A 20,707-nucleotide genomic window follows, 5' to 3' on the forward strand; every position below is an offset into this window, starting at 1 on the left:
AGAGGGGGCTGCTCGAGATTTGATGTTCTTTAAAGGAATTTGGCAGCGTGCCTTAATGCCATCTTGTGTATCGCTCATTAAAACGTGGACAACACGCGGGAATAGTTCAGTTTGTCAATGAAACGTCAGCGAGTGGGAGCCAAAGGCTTCTTTGCTGTAACCGAGTCATTGGCACCATTGTCCTAAGAAAAGAAACGGAGCAAAGGTAAATCGCCGATAGAAGCAGCTTTAAGGAAATAATTCGGGTGCCTTGCAAGGATCTTGTAATGCTGAATGGGCAGTAAAGTGGTCCGTGTTAAATAAGTGAAAAGTCTTGGGTAAATCTGGAAAACCACTCTAACCATACATATGTAGATAGAYACATGTTTATGCTTTGCCATTTAGGAAATTATTTTAGAGGGTAGGTATTTCTGTGAAAACGTCATGCTCTGCAACTGTCAAAAAGATAGAATTGCAAACAAACTACGGTAAGGTACACTAAAGAACAACACAAAAACCCACACCAGTAGATGGTATTTTCTGGGCTCCATGGAGTTCTGGCTCCCCGTCATGGAAAGCAGACTGAAATTGTGTGCAAGGGACAATGGGGGATGTGGAATGGTTTCAGAATAAGAAAGACCAAATAGATTAGGACTTGCATCATTTCTGTGAAGCAATTCAATAACATGTTCATTTCCTTTTTTAGAATGATAACAAAGAAAAAGAGAAAACAAATTCATGAGGAACCTGTACAGAAAAAGAAAAAGGTGAAGACTSTCATTAAAATTGAGGAAGATGTTAAAACTGTCATTAATACTGAACAMATTGACCATCTTGAGAAAAAGACAAAGATAAGGAAAGAAAATAAGAAGAAAAGCAAGAAAAAGAAAGTTGATTATGAATTACTCACAGAAGCTCATTTAGAACGCTTTGTGAATGTAAAAGGTCATCTGGATTTAGAACTTCAAGAGCAATCAGAGGAACAAATTAAAATACTCAAAAAGAAGAAAAAAAAGGTCCAGTGTGATTTCTCCTTGGAGGATARTGACAATAGTGATTTGCAGCTTTCAAATCATCACACAGGTGATACTCAGAAAAATGAATTCTCTTCCAAAAAAAAGAGAAAGCATACTGGTTTGAATTTGGAATCAGATGGCGAGGTAACAAAGAAAAAAAAGAAGAAAGGGAGCTTTTCATTAGAGGACATCCAKGACAGTGAACAAAAGCCATCTGCAAAAGTTTGTGAAAAACCCCAAAAATAYATTTCACAAGAAGCAGTTTTTATGGGTGAAAACTACAACACACATGATGCCCAGGATGGTAGGGAGAATTGTGTTGGAAGAAAGAAGAAGAAGAAAAAGAAAGATAAATCCAACTCCTCTTTATCACTGGCAGRTAATGAGGACAACACACATCAAGTTCCTGGTAGCCCCATGGCATTAGGTGATTTCAGAAAAAGGGAGAAACATAATTTCTGGGAATTTACATTGACAAACGTAAAGGAAGAGGACAAAATTGAAAACTTAGAAAGTATCAAAGAGAGGAAGAAGAAGAAGAGAAGCAAAGATGTTTCGTCCTCAGCCTGTGAAGATAAGCAAGACTGCAATCACAGCATTYGTGATAAGCATCTCCCAGCACAGCAAGAAATCGAGTTTGAGGAAGGACARCTTTCTGGAAAAAAAAGCAGGAAGAATTTCGAGGATAATAATGAAGTCAGCAAGAAGAAAAAGAAGATTAAGAAAAAGGAGAAGGGAAAAATATATTCAGAAGTTCCTTTAAACAATGACAGTGCCTCTAAAAGCCAAAAAATACTGCTAGAAAGTGATSAAAAGAACAAAGAGAGTGGACTGGAGCAAGCTCAGTGTGTCGATGGGACATTATGCACTAGTAATCCTCTGCTCTGTGACAGAAAAAGGAAAAAAAGAAAAAAGGTACCAGCACAGGGCTTGGCTGAAGAACCAGGTTCAAAAGCAAAKACAAAGCATATCAAAACTGAATTAGCAGGGAGTGAGCCACCGGTAAGTTGTRAGAGGAGGGCAGCTTTGCACCCTCCTGCCAAGAAACTGAAAGCATTTTAGGCACTTTCCTGCTTTGCAGGCTGTTCTGGCCCCCAGTGGGATTAGGGAAGCAGGATCAGGGTCTGTTCCAGCCTGTCAGAAATCAGAGACCCTCTGAATATTCAGAGCTGGAAAGGAGCCCCAGGATCCAGAGTCCAGCTCTGAAATCAGTGGCCATGCATGGATGAAAGCACAGCCTTTGCACTGTCAGTGTCATGCTTGAGCTGAGCTCATCCTGTGACACGGGAGGGAGTTGATGCTGCTGCTGGAATCAGGTAGTGGTCAGTTGTGAACATGTAAATATTAACAGCAAGTATTGGCCAAAACCCAAAATGGGTTTGTGCAATCAAAAATGTTCAGGTGCTGTTAGCAAAGTGGCAATAGCCTTCATAAAACAGGATTTTAATCCACGTCACTTACCCTGAGCAAGTTGGTAACCCTGGCAGCATTAGTGCATCTGTGTTTGTTAGACTTCTCCTCAAAGTTGCTGTTGTCAGTGCTGGAATTATGTCATCAGAGGGGAACTTTAGCCAGAGCCTGGTGTCTGACTCAGGTCTGGCTTCAGAGACAATCCTGAAAATCCTAAGTATAGACTGGGCCAAGATCATTGAAGTGTAAATTGTGATAGAGAAATACTGCAAACAGTTGGGAAGAAAGGAGTAGGGCGATGCATGTTTTGTTYCACATTCCCACTGGCAGCTCCTTTAATAATAAAAAAATACTTAARAGAAAATCTGAAGYGTGGGAAGTCTGGGTTAATCAGTTYYATCAAGTTTTAACTCCTGCCAGGCCAAGAGACACTGCACTAATAAATGGCTGATTATGTCACCTTGCATTTAACTGAAACATTTTAATCTACAGCATGTCACRCACTCTGCAGGCCTTGAAAAATCTTCTCTTGGGCTTGTGCTGCAAGCAAAAGAGCAGATTTTAAAGACAATATGGAGTGATCCCCACTTGCTGTCAGTGATTGGTGTTTTTGTCATGGGATGCCATTGCAGTCAGCGTGGGCAGATGAGCAGTGAGGGTTTTGTTCATGCTTTGATGTTGTTTGCCAGCAGACAGCATAACCCCCASATGTGAATGTGCTCCCTTTGTGAAGTTGGAGGAGGTTTGGCACACCTCCACAGGGTTAGTTTTTTCCACTCAGCAGCCTTCAGCAGGTCAACACCGTGCTGGGAATGAGCAGGGATGGGGGTGCTCTCCTTCCAGCTAAAAAAAAATAAYATGCTGCAGTTGTTTGCAGAATCCTGTCAGGACAGTTCTCCTGCTTGTTTTAATAGATCTGAAAAGACAGTACCAGGCCATCTAGAAGTAAATTGGGAGTTGGKTTTGGTTTCTTCTTTTCATCCAAGAGCACGAGCTCTCCTTCCTGCAGACAGTGTTCTTGCATTTTTAATAGTCTGTGTATGTGTGTGTGTAATGTATAAAAGGTGGCTTTGGAGAATGAGGTAAGTTATTGATGGCTTTTTATAAAACTAAAGCCTCAAAAAAGTACCAGCAGGTTCTGCTGACAGAAGTATGTTAAATCTTTTCCTTGTCATTTCCCTGGCCGTTCCATGCTTGGTTTATGATGTTAGCTGTATCAATAGATCTTCCCTTTGGCCACTTTTCCAGGCTAGTCCAAAGCTTATGGCTCTAATTTAGCACTATCCTGGACTTAATACTTATCCTGTTACGCTGGATGCCCAGAAATCTTACCCTAATTCCAGATTTGGGAAAGAAGGGCTGAGGGCAGTGGTTGAGGCACACCAGGCCCTGGGAACTGAAGCTGCTGGAGGCTGCATTTGTGCAGGGATGGYCATGGACTGTGCCAGGGGTCACCTGCAGCCCATCCCTCCCTTSTGGAGCTGCTCTGGTTCCTCTGCAGTGCCCTTTCCTCCTCTCAGGAGTGCAGTGATGTGCTCTTTGTGCCATTGGAGTGCAGCAAACTCCTCTCCTGATGGACSTGTCTTGCCTCTCCCAGACTGGAGATCATCATCCGTGCAGGAGCACAGTGCAGCTGCCTCTTGATGGCTTTTGTTTGTTTATTCATTTCAGAGACACCTTTATTTATKTTACCTAYAATTTCTAWTTTTTTWWMWYTYWYWYTCTCTSTGTCTTTCTTCAAGTATAAATTTAAGCTTTTGCATAATGGTTTAATTTGAAATTACTGTGCCTGTGAATGTTACTGTGTTTGCCTGTGTTGTTGGCAGGTCCTGTTTAATATGTGAATATAAAAATCACTTACCTTGATTAAAAGAAAAATCTCAGGTTTCTCCATAGAAATGCACAGATTTAATTGGCATTTTCATTTTAGATCTGACTATTTCTTCTTGCCCTAGAACAGTACTGCTGATTGCTTAAGTGTTTTAACTACTTTTGTGGTAATAGTTGTGCAAATTCTACTTAAGTAGAATTGATAAAAATAATCATTCAAGCTTCTTCCTGTTTTACAGGAACTTCTAGATGGTGTAATTATTGTGCAGGAAAGAAAAGGAAACTGTGATGAAATTAACATAGACAAGGTATGCTTTGTCTTAATTGTGTAAGATCTAAAGCRAGTCAGTATTTACCATCTCCATAGGAACTGATACCAAAAAACCTGCTTTGTTGCCTACCTATGCCTAGATTCCCCTARTTAAAGCTCTGCTTAAAATAGGCTTTACCTTCTGTGGGTTAAGTGTTAAATGTACAGCTTCAGTCAATGTAACTTAGTGAAATACAGATTTCTTTGCCTCTCATCAGCTGTTTCCTGCAGTTAGAAAACTAAACTTATCCCCTATAGCAAGTCATTTAACATTCCACAAAAAAAAATCAGAGTTCTCGTGCTGAGCATGTGATAGGATCCCATGGAACTTTTTAATTATCCTTGCAAAATCCTGAAGATAACCAATTACTTTATTCTTCTCTCACTGTTTGATGGTGAATGTATTGACTGTCATTTAACACACAGCACACACTGTCTTACACTGCTGTGTCATTTTTTGCTCCTAGGTGAGGCGACAGGCTCTGCAAGAGGAAATCGATAGAGAATCTGGCAAAACCAAGGCTTTCAGCTCCAAAGTGGSACAGGTATGTAGGAGTTTAGGCATTGACTTGATGGAAATACCGTGAAGAAGCACTGATGTTGTTTGTATGGGGCTCAGGTAGGTGCCTTGGCACAGCATCTCCCTTCTGGCTGCAGATTTAGGGTGATGCTGCAGAGCAGCTTGGTCCAGTGCCAGCAGAGTCTGAGAGCTGAGCTGTGAACTCACTGGAATTGTACAGTGCTCTGATTCCTCAGTCCTCAAAAGCAACATTTGCTCGGTTCCTCTGGAGAACAGCCATCAGAAATTGCTACARAAGCACTTTCTGCTTACTGTGAAATACAGGTAATTTTTGGGCTGTGATGCAGCAGTCACTGAAGTGTATCTGATTTCTTACCTCAAGACATTCAGAAACAGGGACCCCTGGATAGGTAAAGGGGGTTACAACTGTTCACACAAGTGTGTGTTATTTACAATCAGTCTCCTCATGGTTTCTCCATCTTTCCTCCACCTCTTTGAAGATTATTCTTTGCTTTTGCATCCTGCTCAGCCTGGCTCTGCCAGATTCACAGTAGGGTACTGGAAACTCGCACTAGTGTTTCGCCAGGGGTARAAAAGATTGAGGGGAAGAGAAATCTTAGCTATTCAGGCTAATTCATGTTTCTGTTGTTTTGCAAGACTGCCAGAATGCCTGGAAAGCTGGAGTATGCCTCAAACAAATGCCAGAAACAACTTGTGTAGATCTRACGTGGTGGGAGGGAGTCTGTGTAGCTCTGGAACCACAACTGTGTAATAAACAGTCTCTGAATCAGTGACAAAAATGACATCCTTGGCAGGAGAGCTCCGTTCTCTGGCACTGATCTGTCTCTGTTTAGTAGTATGCAGAAGAATAGAAGCTGTGAAAACTCATTCATCACATTGAAAGAGTGAGCTGGAAATGCTTCAGCAGAGCTGGGGGTAGTGCCTGCCAGCAGCTCACATAAAAACCGACTTTGGACAAGCCAGAATTATTACATTTGCATCTATGCAGAGGTCTCCCATTGCAAAGGGAGGGTTACACTCAGGTCACAGATAAATGAATATATCTGTATGTGTGTATGTATTGGTCTTATACAGCACCTTGCCTCTGTGCAAGGTCAAAACATGAAGTATTATGGGTTGTTTTCTTTCAGTAGTAGGATAGGCACTGATACTCCAGCCTTGCCTTTGTTTTTCAAACTTAAAAAATGGTTCTGTAGCTTGCCAGCAGTATTGGGTGGTGTGCTGTGGGTCATGTTGGCTGTGTGCTGGAGAATGTTTCATACAACTGTTCTATTGAAAGGATTTCAGGGCTGACATAAACATACCACATTTTTTTCCTTTGATGTAGCCAGCTTAGTCTATTTAATTAATAATCAGACATTTTTCCATTTAGTATCATGCCCAGTTTGAAAGAAAAAATTGTGAGTGGAAATCCTGCCAAAAATATTTATGAYTGCATAGCTATAGCTCAGGAGTGARATACACCCTTTGATAATGAGGCCTGTTCTTAGGTAAGCCAAAAGTTCATTAACTTCTTTAATCATTGGTGTATCTCAGGTTTTCCACAAACAGCTGAAATCTCWTTTTAGCTGGACATTGCCTCCTCAGAAAGGAACCAGAATCTGCAGACAAAAGAGAAATCCTGAAGGGGTGAACTCATTGAGAGAAAACACTGAATGCAAAGAACAGAGCCAGGGAGGGGAGGCGTCAGGAGAACAAAACTTTGTCCTGTGCCCTCTGCTTTKGCACCCTTGCAGTATTAGCTGTAATTATGGGATGAGAATGCAAATACTCCTTAAAGCTTATAAGCCAGATTGAACAGTCTCCACAAGTAACATAACAAAACACTGCTGCAAACAGCTCCCTAACGAAGCAGTGGGGAAATGAAAAGATAACCCTGTGAAGTGACAGTGAAAGAGGATTAAGTGTGACAGTTTTCTGAGAATAAGAGATGATGTTTGGCTCTCTGAGCCAGGTAAAACGAGAGCACAAAGCCAGGATTGCTAAGGACAGAGGGAAAGGGGATTCTCAAAGCACTTTAACCCCTGTCTCCAGGTTAAATGGCCTGAAATGCTGATGAAGATGCACTCAGGCAGAGTTAGGTTGTWCTTTTACCACATCCTTCAGGAGGTACAGCCCATGGAATAACAGCTTGTGATATAATAAGAGCTTTGTCACCCTGCCCAGCTTTGTAGCTGGTTCTGTTCTCAGGGTACACAGCCAGAAATTGAATTCCTTGGTCTTGGTATTCAATTCCTTGGTCTTCATTTTAGTGTTAACCTTGTTTTTCCTCACAGGATACAAAGTTTGGACAGTGGAGTACAGCTACTTTTAAAAGTTCTGAGGAAGAAATGAAGTTTTTTAGACTGATGGGTGGCTTCAAAAAGGGTTCTGTGCCTATCCAAAATCTCTCAGCAACGACAAACAAACCAAACATGGCTCTGAACAAGGAAGGGCAGGAGAAGTTGCAGCAGGCTCTGAAGATGGAGTTTGATAAAGCAATGGATTTGAAGCAACACAGAGGAATAGGTCTTGGATTTCAACCTACTGCCAACAAAAAAGTATACATAGACAAATATACATCTAAATCTATAAAATTTGAAGATTAAAACTCTGAAGTAATAAAAAGAGTGGAATTTCTTTTCATTTTCAACATCTTTTTACTTGAAATAAAGTAACAAAATGCTGAAGAAATTTCATTTATGAGATGCTTGAAGTACAAGTTTTGAGCTGCACAGACCTCTGGAGCTGCTCCTGACTTCACCTGAACTGTAAATCTTTGAAACCTTTCCCATGTTTGTTCTCCAAGGCACGGGACAGYCTCCTCCAAAGMCTSAAGATGYGTGCCATGCCTGCAAYTATTGGAAATTCAGTCATTTTTTTWAAATGCTGGTTTAATAAAYGTACTTTAATCCATATCTTAGTGATTCAAGAGGATTTTATTGTTCTGTAAAATCTTCATAGTTTGCACTCAGTGAGCAGTACAAAATGATGGTCCTTTAAAGGGGTTTTACTTTGAACACACACGAGTGGTGTGGCCTCAGATTTGATGAGGACAAACGTTTAACACAGAAAGTAATTCTTAAAAATCGAATGTCTTTGTGATAATAATGGATAGCATTGACCATCCTCTGTATTTGAACCATGCAGCTGGATTTTCAATCTGCAGCTGTTACCTGAAAATGAAAGTAAAAGCATTTTGGATGGCAGTACCAAATCTATGGATCTAGACTGCCTAAATTATGGAAAGCAACATAATTTTAATAATGTGCTTATTGGATTTATGTCTGAATGAAATTTCTAACCTTTGGATTTTCTGACAACCTGGACTTGRAAATGGCTTTTTAGCAAGGGCCCAAAATACAAGACTGCATTTGTGTACATGTTCAGAATTCAGGAGGCCAAAGCACTCTGTCAATGCATTGCTTGAAGTTACAAAAAACAGTGAAAAATTCACATCTTATTTCTGGCTGTGCCATTCCTTATGGGAGATGGTGGTGAGTTTGAGTAGCTCTGGTTTTAAGAGGACAAGTGACCATCTTGTATGTCCATGTCTGTGTAAGGATTTGGCTCATTCAAATACTTAACTAAGCAAAAGCAGCTGTAGATGCAAAGTCTCAAAATGGTTCCTTATCATGGGGCAGAAGTGGTGAGAGTGAAATTTTATTAGAAGAAATAACAGTAGATGCAACTAAATTCCACAAGGGTAAGGTGATAAATGTGTATAAACAAAAAACTCCCTCAGAACACACAGATGAAGTGCAAAATGTTTTATACAATGATAGTGCACTTTGCAAATAAAGAGTACTTTGCATACATTTCCATTTTCCTTTGCAGCACTTAAAGATTGCTTCCATTTTACAAAATATCCCAGACTAAAACAAAAACATGAACATGTCTGTGAAAATCTATTGTAGAAATGAGAASAGGAACACCTCAGTCATTGTTCTCCTCTATGGAACCAGGCAAACAAATCATCCCAAAGCAGAGTTAGTATGATTATCATCTTGAAAGCTGCTTCCTACACGGGAGGGAGACTCCTCCACGAGGGATGAAATTTTGAAGCTGTTAATTCATTTGTACAGATTATCTTCCTTTTTTTTTTGTTAAAATTACAACAGATTAGATCTCAAAAGTCTTTTGCAACCACAGAGGTTCAAAATAYTGTYTACTGAACATAGATAACAAYATTATGGTAAAACTGGTTACAGAAAATCAGGTTAAATTACTGCACTCAGAACAGTTTTACCTTTACTGTGCCTCCCTAAGGAAAGTAAAGATGCCCTGAACTGCAGTCAGAATCAGAGCAGTGATGTTTGGTTCCAGGCTCCCTTTCCCTGCAGGGAATTCTCAGGTCCGGGACTGCAGCGGCAGCCGAAGCGCCAGCTCAGTGAAATGATTCATGGCAGGCTCTTGGCTCYGCCTCTTGATGTGTTCCAGGGTTTTCACCTGCGTTTGAAAAGAGTTTTAGAGATGTTTTGTGTCTTTCCTCATTTCATAAGGATCAGTTCATCCTTGTGAAGGTGTATTTAGACAGACATACTCAGGATTATCCCTAAATGTCACTGGCTTTGTGAGCATGTGGCATCACTCACTCCACAGCTCATTCTCATTTWTCTTTCTCAAAGGCTCTCAAATGCCACTTTACAAGCTTTTACCAGGCACTTCCTCCACGAGATAAAAATGCTCTATTTCTCTTAAAGTTAGTTTTCTGTACTGAACAAAAAGTTTAGAGCACTCAACACTTTCAGGTTCCTTAATGCCTGACGAGCATTTTATTGATATGAAAGATTCAGAGCGTTGGAATAAGAGAAGCTGATGGTTCATTAAGAAGAATTTAGAAAAATCTGTTTGGGTGTCAAGATAATCTCARTTTCTTTAAGATAGTAACTCATAAATTGAATTAGGTTTATTCAGATCCAGAAACTGTTACCTTTTCCCAAATAAAGAGTGGAAAAAGATTAAGAACTGGTATTTCTCTGAATTATCTGTTTCCCTCCCTTACCATAGTCTTGGTATCAGCAAAGCCGTGTTTCTGAGCCAGATTCCAGAGATTGACTGAAAGCTGGTTCAGTCTGTTGTTTCTTAGGTCTCCGTGAGCCAGGATGGTGTTGAAGAAGTAGAGTGCCAGCTGGCTCTGCCTCTTCAGGGTCTACAASGAGAGCAAAACCATTCCTGAATCACCACACAGCCATCCCAGAATACCCAGCTTCACCCCTGGCTTCTCTGAATTCTCAGTTCCCAGGGCACTCGTTTTGTAACACACAGGAATACAGGAGTAGTGTTCACATTCCATTCAAATGCTACAAATAGCAGCAGTTTGTAGAGCAGCAGAAGCTGCAGTGAATGAAATGATTTCACCAGACTCGTGCTCATCAGGGCACTGTGGCACAGCAGAGTCTGACTCGTCTGTAACTCAAAACTCCCCACAACTGCACAGAGATCACCTCCCACCAACCACCCTTGCACTTGGAGCTGGGTAATTTTTTTAGAGACCACTATCATCAGTCTAAATTGAGGCAACTAAATAGTCTATTCTTTTATTTATTTCACTGAAGACGTTTTTCCCCTGCTACTCTTTCACAGAAACTCTGGTGATATGAATATATGGCACCATATTTGTGGCTGCTTCCCCTAAAACTGCTGAGGAGGGACCTTAAGGAGCCCAAGAGCATCTTCCCTCCTCACAAAGCAGAGAGGATTCMCTGCTACATGACCAGAAACAGCTTAAACTTTACACAACGGTCCAGAATTTAAAATTTCCATTCCAGCACTGTCACATAAATGAAGTATTCTCTAATTCTGTGAAAAGACTACACTGTGTTAACAATAAGATGCATTGTTCTCTTCCACGTTGCCATTTTGGTGAAAGGATTGTATTGTGAGAAAAACTTACTTTCCTTCATAGCTTTTAAAGGAAATGAACCAATAAAAACATAAAATCATCAGAGGCTTGCTAATTTAAATGAGCAGCCAAGGTGAACAAGAAAAAGTCACCAACACTGACACAATCCAAATACCACAGAGATTTTATGATCAGTTTTACTTCAGCACACTTAGAGATCTCTGATAATATTCTCATCACTTCTACTTCCTCAGCAACAACAGCTTCCTCAAACAACTTTTCATTCTTACAGTTTTTCTCTAAAACTCTCCATGACTTTTACTCAACAAAGCAAAACCAAGGGTCCCTCTTTGTTAATCAGGAGGGACAGAGGAGCAAATCTAAGGCTCCAGAGGCAAAGGCAGACCAAGCACCTCTATCCGTGCTGCTCAGCCTGAAATCCCATTTTCCATGCAACAACCACTGCAGTGGAGTCACACAGGACCTCCTTACTCAAAGAATTATGCTTGAAAGTAGAAAACAAACAAAAAAAAGGCCTTTCAGAAACCACAGATTTCAAGCCTTACAAACACTCATACCCACACGATCCATATGGGAGTCAGTTGCAAAAAAAATCTCTAATATACAACCCTCTGTCCTGAAAACTTAACAATTTCCTTCCAAGGCTTGGGAGGACATTCCTGGCTGTGCTAGAATGGTTCTGCTGCTGCTGTTCTGAAAAAGAACTACTGTTCACTGTGGTGATGTGCACAATGATGTGAGGATTTCAGCAAAGGTTACATTCATCTTACATCTCTGCCATTGCTCAAGGAAGGACAAACAGGAGAGTAAACCAGAGAAAAGGCTAAACTTAGCAGTGTCCTCCCARAATGGATCACTGAATGCATTCTGTATTGGCAACCAGTCCAGCTACTGTGTGAACAGACCATTTAAAAAACTCCAYCAAATCAATCCTGTCCTGCCCTCCCTTTCCAGAGGGAGATTCCTGTCAGCAGCACCATCCAGTACGGGGTGACTGGAAAGCTCTGCAAGGGTCCATTCTCAGGAACAGCTGCATTAACAGAACAGTAAGTTCTCATTATTTCAGTAAGCAACACTCACCTGCTTTCACATACAATCCATTCAGCAATATTTGATCCCTCAGAGCCTCTGAATGCCAGTCAAGAAATCCAGTAAGCTGCCCAGAATTTTCTTYATTTTATATTGAACAAATATACTAAAGTCAGGGTAAAGACAAAACATCTTTTKCCTCCCTCAATACCTCTCTCCTGACATCATCCCAGTGCCAGGGATCTGAAACTTTTAAAATTACAGGTGGCTTTCACTGTATTTTCCCAGTAATAAACTGAATTCTCACTTCATTTATTASAGAATTGGCCATGATTAGGTGTCTYCACCACAAGCCTGCCTGTGTGATGGACTCCCTTTCTAAACAAGTAAAAATACCCAATTTCCTTTTGTTATGAGGTCCCTGRAGCTTTGGAAAGACCAGTTCTGGGTCAAAGTCAGTCTGCTTCTTCAGCTCCAAATTGTTTGGTTTTTACTGAATCAAGCTGAGTAAGAACATACCTCTTCTTTTCCAAGGGTTTTCAGATGATCCAGGATCTGTGACACCACTGTTTCACTCAGTTTATTGATTTCAGCCAGGAACTTGGAGTCTCCACCATACAGAGYATCATTGGAATCCACTGCAGAGAGGAATTCAAGCTTAGGCTAAAGAGCTCCACATTTATTTGCTACTGAAAACATCACAAACTGAGAGAGGACTGTATTTGGAAGTTACAAAATGACCCTCCTGCATGAAGCAAACAGAACAATGTTTTTTAAGGGCCCAGCACTCGGTTGCTGCTATTTCTTTCTGATTTTAGGAACAAAACAGTGAAAAGACTTTTCTAACTCAAAGCCTTCTGTTCCTAGGTGCAGCCAGGCTCAAAAATATCTGCTAGACTTAATGTAAAGCAACATGTCTTGTCCTTTTTCATGTTTTCCACAGACTCCCTGCTCCCATCACTTTAGAAGAGTATGGCTATCATCTTCAATCAGAAAGCACAGAAGATAAAAGATTAATTCCCTTTTTCCAAGTAAACTTCATTTTAAGAAGCTAAGGTACAAGGTCCACCTTGAAAAAAACCATCACCCTACTACAGGGGAAAAATTACTCCTTTGTATTTCCATGCTTGTCTCCATTAAAATCTAATTTAGATTTCTCATTTTGCAATTATGCAGCTATTTTGGTCATATAAAAAATGGAGTGAAAGAAAAAACAGCTAAACCACACTTCATCAGAGAATTTGAAGAGCAGATTTATTACAGAGTGCAAGGAGCCAGAGCCCCCTTTGCTCCTACCTTTATCCACATGGTAGATAAATGCTTCTTGAGTCATTGCAGACAGCAGATGCAAAACATTGGTATAAATCCTGACTTTGTCATCACTGTTATCCTCCCARGTATAATCCTGGATCACATTCAGTAATCCTCGTACAAGAAACAACACTCCTTGTTCTGGATGGTCCTACAGAGAAGAAAAAAGATGGGAAACCAACACCACAACCCAGAACAAAACCAGGATTATCTGCAGTCATTCAGTGGTGGAGAGTCCCAGCATGAGCTCTAGAAAAGCAAAGCTACAACAGAATTAGAGCTGACAGTTACGTTTCTTAAGTCTGCTTCCTGCAATCCTTTAAAAATGTTTTCCAGTTTCCATTTAAAATGCCCATTTGACCCATTATCAGAACATGATCTCGGCAGCTTCCACAGACAAACTTTGAAAAGCTTTGTTTTCTACTTATGGGGGAGTAGTGCAAAATTAATTGTCAGCTTCTTAACAGCTAAGCCTCTAAAATGAAACACTGGGTAGATTTTGTTATTAAAATCRTATCAGTAAKCTGCAGTGTATTACTCATGAGTTTCAGAAGAACACCTGCACTGGGAAGTCACAGACAATCAACAATCTTTTAACATGAAATGGAAAGAAAGACTCTGCTTTACATAAGCTCAGAGTTTTTACAGACTAAGAGTTTTATAGACTAAGCCCAGTCTACTCTAAATTTGTTAATAAGAAAGTCCAACAGTCTATACTGACCTGTGCTGTTCATACACACTCAACTTACCGGRACAACCAACAACGTGGAGAAGAAGTTACAGAGGAATTCCAGCAGGAARGCATCCGAGGGTCGCATCTTCCCATCGACACTGATCATCTTTGGCACTTCGGGAACAAGGCTCACTGCAGCTTTGAAAAAAGCATCAGCTGGAAATAAAACCAGAGCTGCTGTTACATCCCTGCAGTGTGATGGCAGCCAAGCCTGCGAGCCAAGGGCTGCTTCCAATGTTTCAAACAGATCCCAGAAAATGAATGTGCTGAACTGCAAAGAAACCAAAGACTCAGAGAAATGTGTTAATTCAAATGATGCTGTTTCTTCAAAGGAAGGTCCCACATCACTCCAGACATTCTGGATTTATAACTCTGCCCCTTTGCATAACAGGGAGACACCATCATTTCATACGTATTGCATATATAATAAGAAATTAGTGCATGATTCAGAAATGGCTTATCAAGGAAATGCTCATGCCAGGAGAATGGGGAATCCAAAGGGGGGGAAAAGGTTCATGCTACCTTGTTCACCAATTAATTCACAAAAGGCTGTTAMAGTTCTAAGGAACTACCAACAGCTTCACTTTTCTAATTACTTCTAATCATTAAAAGAAAACTATTAACACACTACCAGAACCTGGGGTATTACTGGCTACCTACATAAAGGGATGTTTTTCAAGAGTCACAATACAGGAATTAGAGAAACATCCACTATTACAACCTTGGCAAAACAGCTTTGAGAAGYTTTTCATAACTCTTTGTTATGTCTGTAATCTTACAAAAACACAAATTTTAAACACTAGAACATCTATTCCTCAGCTTATTAATATTCATAAATTGAAAGCAATAATATTTTCCCTCTTACACTAGAAGACCTCCTATATATGCTGAGTTCACAAAAAATTTCTGRCAGCAACATTGTTTTGCACTTTCTTGATACCATTTCAGAATATCCAAGTATCCACTCAYGTTGTTTTGCCATGCACTTCAAAGCATCCTTCAGAATGAACAGTGCAYCTTTATTTTACAGGAACAGGGACCAAGGCCATGTGATCAGATTTTAYCAAAGGCAAAAGGAGAATTCTTGGTGAAAGCCAAGAGCTGTTCCATGGCTGGGATGGAGACAGCACTGACAGGCAGGGATGGGCATTTCCAGGAGCGCAGCTTGCTCTGGAAAAATCCATCTGAGACTCCAAGCAAATCTGCTAAATATAGCATCAACTGATATCTAATTTAAGCTTATGAGGAATACCAGGGAAACACGTGCTTTGGAAAAACTGGAGTTCTTCTCACTCTTATTTTTTTCAGCACAACTGCTCAAGCTTTCTGGACTTTTTAGTGCTCAGAATGCAGACCCCTTCCCTCAAACACTCGCCTTCCTTTTATCCTGAAAACCACAACAATCTTAYGTTCTTGATTAAAAAACCAAAAAGAAGATAAAAAGGCTTCTTCTGGTGAAGTATGCTGTTTTCTTAYCTGCCTAAAATACAAGACTGCTTCTGAAGTAAACCACAGTTAAAGTGGGTAAGGGCAGAGCAGTCTGTGCTTTACAACAAATCACCATGACAAAGCCTTCCCCAACTGCTGTTAATATTTTGTGCAGTGCTCCCAACATAACATTCTTCATGCTTCACTAAATTCATCCTTTCAAAGCAGCTCCTTCATTTTGCTTGACCATAATCCTATAAATCTTTCCCCCAAGCACACATGCTGACCTTCAGGCTACAAAAACTAAAAATATAAAAATATACCAAGACAGAGCTTGTTTAACACATGCTGAATTACCCATGCAAGTGACATGTCTGTGAGTACAAATTATACCCAAAATAGCTTTTCTGAGACCAAAAGAGTGTGTAACAATAACACCTCAGTGAAGGAAGTGAGTTACTGAACATCAGAGTTTTGCTCTTGCTTCATTGCAACAAAAGCAGAGATTCAGCAAATGCTCCTCTCTGTAGTTTGTGTCTACAATTGAGGAGAGTATGGTTCATAAATTGCAGTTTAGAGCCTGAGTTCATGATACTTTGCATATCCCTGCTACCTGGAAAGATTTCAGGATGGGGATCCTGGTAATTGTTTAGTGAGGACACTGTATTTACACGTCAAACAACAGCTGTGCACATTTGTAAACTCTCACTCTGTAAAACCTGGACAATTGGAGGCCCAGGAGCCTCATTCAGAGAAGAACTGAATCACAAAATAGTGCAAAAGCAAGTTATAAACTGAAAGATGTTAAATCACAGAATGGGTCTCAACACAGTCAGGGAATAATCCTCAAAGACCAAAWATTGGAGAAAAACTGATTTGGATTTGGTTCCAATAAGAGAAGCTCTGCAACAAAGCAACAATAACAAAAACTGACATACAGGATAAGGTAAAATGGTCAATTAAATAAAACAGCATAGGAAGAAAAAGTGAGCCCATTTTACATAAACTCTGTTACCTACAAAGAAACTGCACAATGCCAGTTGCACAACAACAGACTTTGCAAATCTTTTATTTGCACAACAAACTTGGACACCACAGTCAGCTTTACTCTAAATCCCTCTGCTTTGCTGTATGGGCAACACCAGATTCAAAACAAAGAAAYACAACAGTCACTGTGCACCAAAAAGTCTTAATCAGCATCCTCAGTCAGCTTGTTTGTGCAGCTGGAAGCTGCTGGAAAATGCAGAACTTGGAAAACAAACTCTGGAGAAGCAGCACAGAGCAAGCACAAAGAATTAACAGCCACAACAAAACATGTCACAAAGTTATCCAATTCATTACTCTCACAGTTCCACTGCAAACATGCAAAGCAAAAGCATTTACCAGTGGAGAGCCAACATTTAAAATCAGGATGAAAATTGCAAATCAAAGTAGAATTACATCAGTTTAAAAAGGAAAAGAAAAATATTGCAAGCAGTTAAAAGTATGAGAAGACCTGTGGAATAGATAAACTGACTTCTATTTGTGACATGAAAGAAACAAAATCATATTAAATGGTGATAGACTTAAAGCTCATTCTCATGTCAGAATAGATCCCATTTTCTTCCCCAAATCACTTTTGGTCAGAATTTTGAATTACTTAACACTAAACTAACAGGATGACTGAAAATGTGCTCAGGCTGTGATTCAATCAATAATTCAGATCCAAAGAAAAGAAAATATATTTTTCAATCTTCATATGATCTGATACTTGCCCATTTTTTCATTCTGATATAGTGACATATAGCTGCTCTAAYAGGACAAGTTTTTACTTTAATGTGYTKGAAACAAAGCTGTATTTTAATTGCATCATAAATATACATATGACTTAGGATATCAACCAAGTTATTACTCACAGCTAGAAATAGTTCTGAAATGAGAGAACCTTGAAGTAGACAAATTTGTGCCTTACCTTGTGAAAGGCACTGATTTGCCAGAGCAACCTGTCCAGAGTGCAGATACAGATTGAGACGTGTGAAGATACTGCTCAGAGATGGAATTGTAATGAAGCAGAAGGCAACACATGCCTGAAGTAAAAAAAACAAAAACAAAAAAAAGGAATAAAATTCCTATCTCAGAGTTATAGCAATCCTTACTGATTTAAATATACAATTAAGAAGCAAAATCTGTAAATCAGTTGATCAGTTTTGGGAAAGGTTTTCAATACAAAACAAATATTACACAAAGCCCAAAATCAGCAATTTTAAATGTCTAAACTTGGGTGGCATCAGACAGTATTATCTGCAAAGAAAGCAGGCTCAGAGTTTATCAGTCAGACCTACCCTGACAAATGCAGCWGTCTTTCTGGAATGACTTCCTTTCATCACCCTCCTGGTTTCCATTGCTAGCTGGTTCACAGACTACATGAACAAAACAAAAAAAAACCATTAAAGAAATGCACAGCCTCAGTGGCAAATTACAAACTGCATGTTTTACTGCATGCATTTGGAGAACAGCAAGTCCAAAGGACCCTGATGCCCTCACTGCACTTTTCACTTTTTGCTTGGAGAATTTTAGTGACTGTTCCTTAAAGCAAATATGACTCAATTTGTGAAAGCTGACTTGTTTTATTCAAGCCTTTAGCTTATCCTTTCCTTCCCAGCTATAGGGCTGTCACCTCCTTGCATAACAAGCAGGATTTCCAGATAACACAGATTAAAAAACCATAAACCAAAATAATCAAAGGACTTAAGGGAAGATGACAATGTTGCAGTGGAATCAGCTGCAGCTAATGCTCACCTGWGACTCAATACAGAGAGAGATTAACCTTCCCAATCCCAGCAGGACTGTGCCTGGATCTACAGCCAGACCCAGTCTAATCTTTCCTAGATGGAGGATTATACAAGAGACAATCCCAATTCTGAATGCACAAAAGTGTCACTTCTTTTACTATATTTGAAATCTCTTGCAAAACAGCCCATACTCTTGGTTGCAMTGAGACCATGCATGCCTGTCAAGCAAGAACTTCAGAATGTTTAGGGGGATAAAATCAGAGRTGAGATCAAAGTTCACTTTATTAACCCCTGATTAAAGTACTTCAGCCTTACACCAATAATCTGAGTAGAGAATGGCAGAACTGCAAATATATCCCCATTTMTTAAGGAAATGTCAATGAACTGTGGCTCACATGAATCAGCTGGACTAGAACAGGCTCCAGATTGCAGAACATGGACCTGGATTCCACATAGAAGCTCAGCTGCTGCTCAAAGTCACGGCCAAATGAAACCTGTAAAACACAAAAGCCCCTGGACTTTACCACTGTAGGCAATTAACTGACAGATATATAAAACTGCACACAGATAAACCACAGACATTCAAAAGTCAAAATCCCCATTTACTGCTAAGGAGAAAACCCACAGTAACAACAAAACAGCAGTCAGGGAATCTCTGTTCTTTTAACTGTCTGCAGTACTTAACCCTCAGGGAAACATGGAAGTTTCACTGTTTTGGTTTTTCTGTCTATACTCCACAAGATGTTCTGCTTTACAGATCGTGTATTTTTCAAGAAAACAAAATTTAAACCTTAGGTTTGTTAAGTGTTTTCAAAACTAGCAGAACTCTTGATACTTTATGACAGAAGACAAAGGCTTGGTTTTGATCATACTTACAAAGCAAGACAAAAAACCCCAGAAAAATAGAAATAGATCTGTGAATCAGTATTCAGATTCCTAAAATTTCTAGTTGATAAAGGGCCTCCAACAGAAAATAGTGTTTTTCCTAATCAGATAAAGCAGTAAGAGAAGCAGGATTTCCTTGAGGTTGGTTAATAAATACATGCTTATATAGTATGGCAAAAGCCTGCAACCTTGCATTCTGCAGGAAAGAAGTCAAAAAACAACCTTKGTGTGAAAACAAGCCTCTTCAAGGCTGCAGATCTAAAACACCCCAGTGCTGTCAGCTGCAGTGTCTCAGCTGTCAATTAAAGCAGAGCATGGGGAACAGTCTCCAGGCACTCTCCAGTCTACATTTATGCATTCTATTGGAGTTTTTTTCCTAACAGAAGTAAAGGTTGCATTATTTATTATTTCTCAAGTCACAGGCAAAAGAATTTTTTTACAAAATTAGAAGCAAATTTACATTTAATCCATAGAATGAAAGATCAAAGAAAGTGCATCAGAAGCAAAGGATTGCTTCTCACATTACAGACAGCCTGTCTTTGCTTTTCCCCTGTTTGTAAAACTGCTGGTTCTCAGTCTTGAAGGTGCACCCAACAGTTCCACAGAACAGTAACTCACCATTTTTATGAATCCATTTATCAGAGCTGCTAACGTTCTTTTCTCATCCTCAAGTGTTAGTGCACTAGAAAAAAAATTATTTGGTAAATTTTAGAGTATTGTTTATCATATTTATCTATAAAGGTTCAAATTATATATACTATTTTACATATTTTYATGTATAAAACTAATTTTAATATGAATATCACCAAGTCAGCCATGAACCAAACTAAACTCCAGATTAAAAAAAAAAAGGAAGAATTGCTGAGTGTCTTCAGATTCTACAAACACCCAGGTTTTGGCTTGACAAGAAGGAATTGATGCTAATATTCCTTACTGTAGCAAACAAATGGCTTCAGTCTCGTGTTGCAGTACAAGAACTTAGTTCTTACTCAAGTCTAAAAGCCTAAAGAAATTAAGTCTATTCTTAAATGAAAGATCCTATTTAAAGAGTATTTTAAAATGTATTTTAACTAGTATATGTGATAGTGAATTTATTTTAGAAACAATAGTAGTTTATTGTTTAATTTGAAGCTTGTTTTGTTTAGGCTTTTTTGTTTTAATTACTCTTGCCTCAGAATTTAAAAAATAATTAACATCACCGAGCTACAGTGCTGATTTTCTTTATATTTCAGTTAGAAGTGAACTAAACTGGTATCTAAAAAGCCATTTCTTTTCAAAACTATCACAGATACCCATTCTAAAGCAAAAATCCAAAATCTGATTTGAAACCGATTTACATCACATAAAAATCCAGTCAGTCAAACCTGTTTCACTGAAAATGGATGAACAAAATGTTCAGTTGCAATTAACTCATACAATTTAATCCCCTTACTATGATATGCTTGACTTCAGCTTTGACCTTTAGTGTATCAGTTACCAATTTCCAGCTCAGACCSCAGATGGGAAGAGAACAATAGTTTTACTATAGAAATTCAGTCAGGGAGGCAAGAAAAGCTCAGCATGATCAGCTCATTAGTGCATTGCCAATGTAAAGAGTCAGTGATGGGCTCTCAAGGCTG

General features: G+C 39.4%; 3 protein-coding genes across 3 annotated transcripts in view; 1 reads left to right on the plus strand and 2 right to left on the minus strand.

Moving 5' to 3' along the window:
• The window catches only part of IQCK (IQ motif containing K), a gene marked incomplete at its 3' end in the record, with an annotated part of 16,688 nt that extends 16,137 nt beyond the window's left edge, over window positions 1-551 (minus strand). The window contains exon 1 of the mRNA XM_057384169.1: window positions 464-551. Within this exon, the coding sequence (XP_057240152.1) occupies window positions 464-551 (88 nt within the window). The remainder of the gene's footprint in view (window positions 1-463) is intronic.
• On the plus strand, window positions 91-7,898 carry KNOP1 (lysine rich nucleolar protein 1). Its single transcript, XM_057384141.1, has 5 exons — window positions 91-205; window positions 686-1,997; window positions 4,475-4,543; window positions 5,013-5,090; window positions 7,363-7,898. Exons 2-5 carry the CDS (start codon window positions 687-689, stop codon window positions 7,672-7,674), a joined length of 1,770 nt encoding a protein of 589 aa, XP_057240124.1. The 5' UTR covers window positions 91-205; window position 686; the 3' UTR covers window positions 7,675-7,898.
• Window positions 7,899-7,953: 55 nt separating this feature from the next.
• VPS35L (VPS35 endosomal protein sorting factor like) overlaps window positions 7,954-20,707 on the minus strand; it is a 32,726-nt gene continuing 19,972 nt past the window's right edge. The window contains exons 23-31 of the mRNA XM_057384153.1: window positions 19,707-19,770; window positions 18,599-18,697; window positions 17,754-17,831; window positions 17,384-17,498; window positions 14,021-14,160; window positions 13,257-13,422; window positions 12,480-12,598; window positions 10,071-10,217; window positions 7,954-9,514 (exon numbers count right to left, since the gene is read on the minus strand). Of these exons, the coding sequence (XP_057240136.1) occupies window positions 9,416-9,514; window positions 10,071-10,217; window positions 12,480-12,598; window positions 13,257-13,422; window positions 14,021-14,160; window positions 17,384-17,498; window positions 17,754-17,831; window positions 18,599-18,697; window positions 19,707-19,770 (1,027 nt within the window). The 3' untranslated portion in view covers window positions 7,954-9,415. The remainder of the gene's footprint in view (window positions 9,515-10,070; window positions 10,218-12,479; window positions 12,599-13,256; window positions 13,423-14,020; window positions 14,161-17,383; window positions 17,499-17,753; window positions 17,832-18,598; window positions 18,698-19,706; window positions 19,771-20,707) is intronic.

Source organism: Malurus melanocephalus, unplaced genomic scaffold (genome assembly GCF_030028575.1).
Source record: "Malurus melanocephalus ecotype Western Australia unplaced genomic scaffold, MMel_1.1 scaffold_689, whole genome shotgun sequence".
NCBI classification, from domain to species: Eukaryota; Metazoa; Chordata; class Aves; order Passeriformes; family Maluridae; genus Malurus; species Malurus melanocephalus.